This window comes from Tachysurus vachellii, chromosome 6 (assembly GCF_030014155.1).
Source record: "Tachysurus vachellii isolate PV-2020 chromosome 6, HZAU_Pvac_v1, whole genome shotgun sequence".
NCBI lineage: Eukaryota > Metazoa > Chordata > Actinopteri > Siluriformes > Bagridae > Tachysurus > Tachysurus vachellii.
Genome location: NC_083465.1, coordinates 27423853 through 27431460, shown reverse-complemented (window position 1 = coordinate 27431460; position 7608 = coordinate 27423853). Strand labels below are relative to the sequence as shown.

Sequence of the window (7608 nt, the reverse complement as noted above, 5' to 3'; positions counted from 1 at the left end):
TACTGTGATTTGTCCTGTCTAGTCTGCGTCCTGTTTCATGTTTTCAGTTATTAAACCCTATTTTGATTTATGCTATCCTGCGTTTGGGTCCGCTCTGTTTCCCGTCGTTACATTCCGTTACACTCCGTTAATACCAAGTTTTTAATTTACACACGTTTTCATTTTAGGGATCCTGTTTGCTGATCAAAAAATATCGTACAACTAAAACCGGTTCTAACCGGTTCTAACTAAAACCGGTTCTAACAACCTCGACTTGATGGGAAATGGAAACCCATAAATAACAAGTTCATATAACAACAAATCATAGGTTCTATCAATTTTCCTGTGTAATGCGCATGTGCTAGAAAGTCTACGTCTTTCCATCTTCCCAAGTCTACGTCTTTCCAATGGCCATCCGCCATTTTCTGCACTGGAAGTTGCTGATCATGCCAGAAAAGATGAAGGAGCCAGCGATTACAGATGGACTTTATTCACTGCAAATAATGAAATAAGTAAGTACACTTTCTTCAATGTTTATTTAGACTTGTTTCGTTAGCGCTCACCATTCACGTTTTGATTTTATTCAATCACATGCGGCGAACAATTAAGTAAAGTTGGCTGCATTTTGCTGTAATATGCTGGAATAATGTAATCCAAATGCTGTAAATGTAAATGTAAATATTCACAGATTCGAGTTTCCCGAGTCAATAACTCCTGAGCTAAAGGGTGTTACTACACAAATAACACCTCTTTGAGGAAAGCCGATTTTGAGGAAAATTTGGTTGTAGCTGCCTCTCTACATTACTACGATAAAAAAGAGGTGTTATTTGTGTAGTAACACCCTTTTGTTCAGGAGTTATTGACTCGGGAAACTTGAATCTGTGAATATGAGGCCAACTTTACTTAAGTGCGAACTTCATTAATACTGAATACAGTTCACTGAATTGAGACCTGCTGTGCTGAGCATGTTCTAGTTTAAGATTTATGAGCTTAATCCTCGTCTCTGTAAAAAGGTAATGGAGACTAGTTCAATTTAAAATACTATAAGAATAAAATCTGTTAGCCCATTAGAACACTATGGGTGCTTTTCCAAGATAACGATGATATTATTATTATTATTATTATTATTATTATTATTATTATTATTATTATTATTATTATTTAACTTAAGTTATGATTACAAAAAAGTTTATTTAAATGAATTTAATTGTATTTTCATGGGACGATAGAAACAACTTCGTTACTTGAGGAGGTAAAAGAACTGGTGAACCGGTGCCAGCAATATTCAATGTATCACCCAGTCATAGAAATAGTGTTTATACTTTTTTCCTCATCGTATTTGGTAAGTAAGATGTTCAGTGAATATTTCTGTGTTTAACGTGTATGTGTACTTTGATGGAGTTTGACTAGTGTTTTTTTTTTATTTGCAGGATCAGTGCAGTGCAAGTAGAGTGGAAGCACAACTCCATATCAATGCTGTTCTGTTATATGAATATATAATATAATATAATATAAATTTGCCCAGAATATATGGGCAAACTTAAAATCCTAAGATTTTATGACCACTTCTGTCATGTTGAGTAACATGAAAATGTTTTAACATCCTGGGCCAGGGTATATTCTGGCAAACGGTTTCTCTATCGCGGTTTCGCAATCGGCAGAGCAAATGTAGCACACGCCGTTTACCAACTCGCGATGGGTAATTCGCAAAGCACAACATTCCTTCCGTTTACCCAGCGCGAGATCATAGGAAGGAATTAAAAGTACGAGGCTACAGATTTAAGAGGCGGGGCAACATTTACCAAATTTCAAACTTAAAGTTCATGCAAACAGATATTAATAGACAGGTTTCAGTCAAATATTTATGGTTTGTTTAGCAAAATTCAGTGTTATAAACATGAATTTAGGAATCAAAATAATAAAAGATAGGCTACTACACCAAGTTGTCAGAGGAAATGTAACTTAACCAAGTTTTGGAGAAAAAACAGAAAACAATTAACCATTAGTTTTTATTTATTCATTTTATTTAACCTTTATTTAACCAGGTAGAACTCACTGAGATTAAAATTTACAGGAGTGACCTGGCCAAGATGAGAAGCAGTACAAGTAATTCAATAACAGACTTACGCAATACAAACAAAGTTTTTATAAGTTATATAGTTATTACGAGATATATCCTTGAAAGGTTATCCTATGCTTCTCAGTCTTTAATTGTGAATCAATTAAAAACAAACTATTTGAAACATAGTACATATCCAGTTAAGTATAAATAATTCAACAAATAAGACAGTGGCAACAACCCCACCAAAGCATAACCTCCATTTGTAAAAAAAATTATATATTATTTTATGTAAAAAAAAAAAAAAAAAAAAAGTCAATTAATATGGATTTTAACCTAGTTGTTTCCAAACGGATGGTCATCATGCCTCCTGTGGAGTTGCCAGATGGCACAGGGGGCAAGCCACACTTTTGACATTTTATGAACTATGCCTATAGAATTTATTCAATTCAATTCAATTCAAGTTTATTTGTATAGCGCTTTTTACAACAGACATTGTCTCAAAGCAGCTTTACAGAACATATACATAGAACAGAAGGTAAACAGAAGGAAAAATATACAGAATTATTATAATGAAAAAAGAAAAATTCAAGAGTATTATAAGATATGTATAGTTCACAATGTGTATGTATGAATCATTATTGAATGTAATCATCAGAGGAAAAAGACTACCAACCAACATAACTTATCATATCATTGCATAAAGCATTCTTTTGTATTATTTCATCGTTTGTAAGTTTGAAATTGTTTCGTGTCATTCATTTTCTGTGGAAGGGGACACAAACTAGGATGCACATTGCATATTGCCAGGGGGTCTCATGCTGATACAGTTTTAGAACCACCTGATGTCTACCACATTCTGAAATAGTGATGGTGACCACTGATGTGGACATTCAGACTGCAATTAAAATCATCTACAGCTTAATCTTTTTTATTAATGTACATTAGAGATGCTCGAATCATAAACGTCACCCGAATCGGCAGCTTCGATATCATTTAATCCTTTTTCAATGAATGCTGTTTTAAATGAACATTCATTTATTAAAAAAAAAAGTGAATTATCATATCTCTCATATCCGCCTCCGACGTACCCGTGATTTATTAAAATGCACGTTATTTCCTATTATGCTACCCATCCCGTGAGTTACCCGCAGCGCACGCGATAGGCTTTGATCTTTTGAATTTTGCATTATTGTCAAATCTGTAATTGTTTTGTGCAACAAAATATGTATAGATAGATATTGTGCAATGATGATAATATTGTTTTTATTAATAAATTAACACAAAAAGGTTGCAAGGTGCAATTTCATAACGAACTTTGCAAAGGACACTTTGCACACTACCAAGGCTGAAGTATACAAACTTAACCAGTAGGCGTTGTTTTATTAATTAGGCTACATTTCGTTTTTTAGTAAATAAATACAGAAATATGCAGTATTACAAACCGTAGGTAGGCCTACACATTCTGTACAGTGGTGCAGAATTTCTGCTCATTTCATTGGTAGGCCAAAACTTTTATACAGTACTTAAAACATTTTAAAATTTCTTTTATACAGTACATTTTAAAACTTCTGTAAATGGGAAAATTGGGAAAAATACATTTGCAAACATAATTATTGTAAATGTGTCTGTCAATACCATTATTTGATAAATAATCCGGTACATGGGCTGGATGGTAATAATAAACAAACATATTATTTCAGTGAAATGCTTTATCGAAGTATTTACATGAAATGACCTCTATGAGGCGTAACATTACTGGCCCTATCACAGATGAAATGGATGTGCTGTATGACATATGCTAGCACTTAAATTGGCGGTTTCTTGGCGCAGTCTCGCAACTATTACAAGATGTCTTTGGGAACAACTTACACATTGAGGAGGGGCACGTTGTCAGCTGTACTTCGAGAGGATGATATAACAGTGGACAACTTGGCGAGGATTTTTAAGGTTTGTTCTAGTTAAACTGTTTTAATCATCCATAACCTATAAACATTCCCCTCCCCGTTGCTAATGAAATGTGTAGCAATCATAGTGGGGCATTACCAAGCCCAGTCACAAACCCATTTCACCCAAACCCTGGTCAGAGTCGACCTCGTTTTAGTTTTTCAAGATCATCCACTGCTACCACTGCTGCTGCTTGCACCCCATCCTGCAACTAATCAAAAAATCTACCAAAGGTAAGTTGCGTTTTTGAGTCTGTTTTTAATGTTTTATTTTTTTCATTTAATGTTTTCACAAAAATCCAATCTCTTTTTACTGACATTCTTCATTTAATACTTTGTGGAACCTCTGTTTGACAAGATGATGGCTCTGAATCTTCTATAACCAGTAATAGTATACCATACATATTTATTAATACAAAATAATAGAAAATGGCAATTAACCTAAGATGTTAAAAACCGACAAAAATATTTACCTTATCAAGACAAATGCACATTAATGGACTAATTAAAATGAGACGCAGATGAGAACTATGAGGTGTTGAGAAACAGGAACTCAACTTTAAAATAAGTTCAACAAAACTGGTAGGTATGATGCACACACACACACACACACACACACACTCACATTACACATTACAAGAATGTAAGAGTCTGGTTTCTAGGTTGCAGAAATGAAGGTAGCTGATATCGTTCATTTCTGTTGCAATTTTAAAGCACTCCAAATGTCTGTGTTTAGAATATTCAAAACATCTGTTAGACACAATGTGCTTGTTTGTGTTTTTCCACAGAACCATTTTCCTTGGTCAACTTGAGGGTGACAAAATAGTACAAGATAAGGCCTTGATAATCCCTTTTCAAGAGTCTGAGGCCTGTTTGTCTACCATCACAACCAAAGTTAAAGAAGCCCTTGCTATAGGTGCTGATGAAAACATCATTTTAACTGATAGTCAAGGAAACCTACTCCTTGATAGCCCTGGCACAAAAGGTTCACCACAGCTCATCAATATGCAAGTTACTACTTAGTGTATTACCATGAAAGTACCATTCTGAATTTCACTATTCTATTTATTCTGTCTGTCACAGGTTCTTCTTATTGGAAGCAGAGCTCCAGGCGCTTTTTTGCCATCAAAGATGTTTTTGCAGAAATGGGAAGAAGAAGAAAAAGAAGAAAACTAGGGTAAGATCAAAATTGCTTTCACCAGAAACGTGTATTCATCTTTGAACATTTAATATATTCCTGCAAACAAAAATCTTAAGTGCTTTAGCGATTAGCCTAGTCCATAGGCTGTCAATTCTTATCACTCGACATCTGTGATTTTATGTACAAGTTCGAATGGGACTAGATGTACCAACCAAACACTCCCACTTCTGTGTATTTTACAGAGGTGGGAGTGTCTCTTTCAAGTTAAGGTCCATAGATTGATGATAATGAATCACAATCAGAAGTCAGAGATGCAGATTAATATAAAAAAAATGTTACTGAAGAGATTTCTTTGCAGTTCACTCAGCTTCAACAATCTGCAAGGAATTCCTAGGCTGCTCTGATCTCACACTCAATACAGCAATAATTGTACTTGAACAGAGTTCACTAGGTTACACCATTACTTCAAGTTTCATTATTCTGATTTGCTAATCTATAGATTAACTTTGAAAATCTCCACATGTGGACATCTCTTTCAGGGCCTGTGTTCGGGAAACATTTTATCTTTCCACTAAGAGTTCTCCTAAATTGCAGTAAAAGTAAACCTATTTACAAAGTAAAAACTACTTTGATGCACAGAGACAGTCCTATTGTAAACTATATGATCTGTCCTGTTGCCATGTGCTACATATAAGCCCATGTAAACATGGAGAAACCACGTTTGAGATATTACAGTGGCCAGTTTTTCAGTTACAAGATTTTGCTGTTGACTTTAATTATTTGTTATTTTGTTGTCAGATGGAAAAAACAGACAGCCACAACATAAAGGATGCAGAAAGCAGAATATGTGATAGTTAGCAAGATCTATAGTTGTTCACACTGACCAAAACTTTTAAGAAAATGTGTTTTATCTGCAGTTACAGACATGAACTTTCAGATGGGATTGGATTTCTCGGAGGACAATAAAGTTTGACAAAAAACAGTTAGAAATTCCTATGTATGGGACTAGTTTTTCTGGAGGTAGTTATAGAAATTAGTTTTACAGACGTACTTTATCATTTTAATCTCAAATACTTTTTGAAAAACTCACTAATGCAAAATCACTGATCTCAGGTGATAAGAATTGCAACTCAAATATTGTTTAGAAAACAATGTCTAAATATGGTTTGAGATTCTTACATCTGTTAATTGTCTTTCAACTGTTAAAGGCAAGCTAAAAGACACGAGGAATCGGAGCTCTTAGAAATAAGAGACAAAATCGAGGAGGTCCTTCTCGCATCTGAAGGGTTACCAGCTGTGTCAGCCAAGCTCAGGGAGCTCTCCAAGCATTCTGAGGGCCTCACAGAACAGCAAAGTGAGATATTGAAGACCTCATTTAGGTGCAATGTATGCAGAGGCAAGTAATTACCTAGTCATCAGACAGACATGTAACAACAGTAGTCAAAATTTCAAGTGTATCAGTTTGTGTACCAAAATGTGTACCTGTTGTTTTCTTAGGACAACTTTGTCCTTTCAGTTACCTGGATCATGAGTCTGACACTTAGGGATTATTTTCCTGAAAGTGTTTAAGCCAGGACTAGTTCTATTAGGATTTTAAAGTGTTTTTACAAACATACCTTACAAAAACCATTACTGGTTGTATATCTTAAGACAAACAAAAGACACTGATATTTTTTCAAATTTCAAGTGCAAGTTGTTTACAGTTGAGACATATATTTTAGTATGGGACTATTTAAAGGAGTAGTTCACCCAAAAATGGTCCACATTGACTTGACCATAGTAATATTTTTCCTACTATGAAAAGTCAATGGGCCCCATTTTAAGGGTGGACTACTCCTTTAAACACTGTAGGTCTTAGTGTTATCACATATAGTATTATTATTATCACATTTCTGTAATGTTTTTTACAGGAGTGATGAACAGTCCTATGCTGGCGCGCTGCTGTCGCAGTTTGGTTGGTTGTCGAGAGTGTGTCAATGCTATACTCCAGGAGGGTCAAGGATGTGTTAAGTGTCGGTCTCCAATTACAGAGGAATCCCTGGTGGCTGTAGCTGGCCTCTCTGAAGTTTTTAATATTATTAGGGCCATAGAAGAGCAGTACACTTCTGTATAAAAGTGTGTATGCATGTAAAAGTGTGCATATTTCAAATGTTAAAAAAGTTAATGCACAATAAGAGAAGTTTAAATAGTCCTGTTGTTTTTTTTTGGTGGCTGGCCACCCTAATGTTTTAAATCTAATAAGGCCCACAGAAGTTTGTTATATGGTATAATGTGTTCAAATGTTCATTTACGACCAGAAGAAAACTTAATATAACTGTATTGTTCTTTTATTATTTCTTCTTCTACTTATTTTACACATTGCATGCTACAGTTTACAATAAAAAATAAAAAACACCATCAGATAAGTTTTGTCTGTCAGTGGTATGATATAAAGCATCTCTATGCACATCTTCTCGTGATGTTAACTAGTTCAGATAGACAGT

The 7608-nt window shown here is 34.7% G+C and overlaps 1 protein-coding gene across 1 annotated transcript; it reads left to right on the top strand.

The window, feature by feature from the left end:
- Window positions 1-3771: 3771 nt before the first annotated feature.
- Window positions 3772-7238, top strand: LOC132847758 (uncharacterized). Its single transcript, XM_060873296.1, has 5 exons — window positions 3772-3827; window positions 4773-4969; window positions 5068-5161; window positions 6334-6521; window positions 7036-7238. The coding sequence occupies exons 1-5, from the start codon at window positions 3772-3774 to the stop codon at window positions 7236-7238; spliced, it is 738 nt and encodes a 245-aa protein (XP_060729279.1).
- The last annotated feature ends 370 nt before the right edge of the window (window positions 7239-7608 follow it).

Coding starts and splice junctions, on each gene's coding strand:
- LOC132847758 (XM_060873296.1), top strand. CDS start 3,772: ATGACCTCTATGAGGCGTAACATTACTGGCCCTATCACAGATGAAATG. Junction 3,828..4,772: donor ACAGATGAAATGGATGTGCT/GTATGACATATG, acceptor GTTTTTCCACAG/AACCATTTTCCTTGGTCAAC. Junction 6,522..7,035: donor TAGGTGCAATGTATGCAGAG/GCAAGTAATTAC, acceptor TGTTTTTTACAG/GAGTGATGAACAGTCCTATG.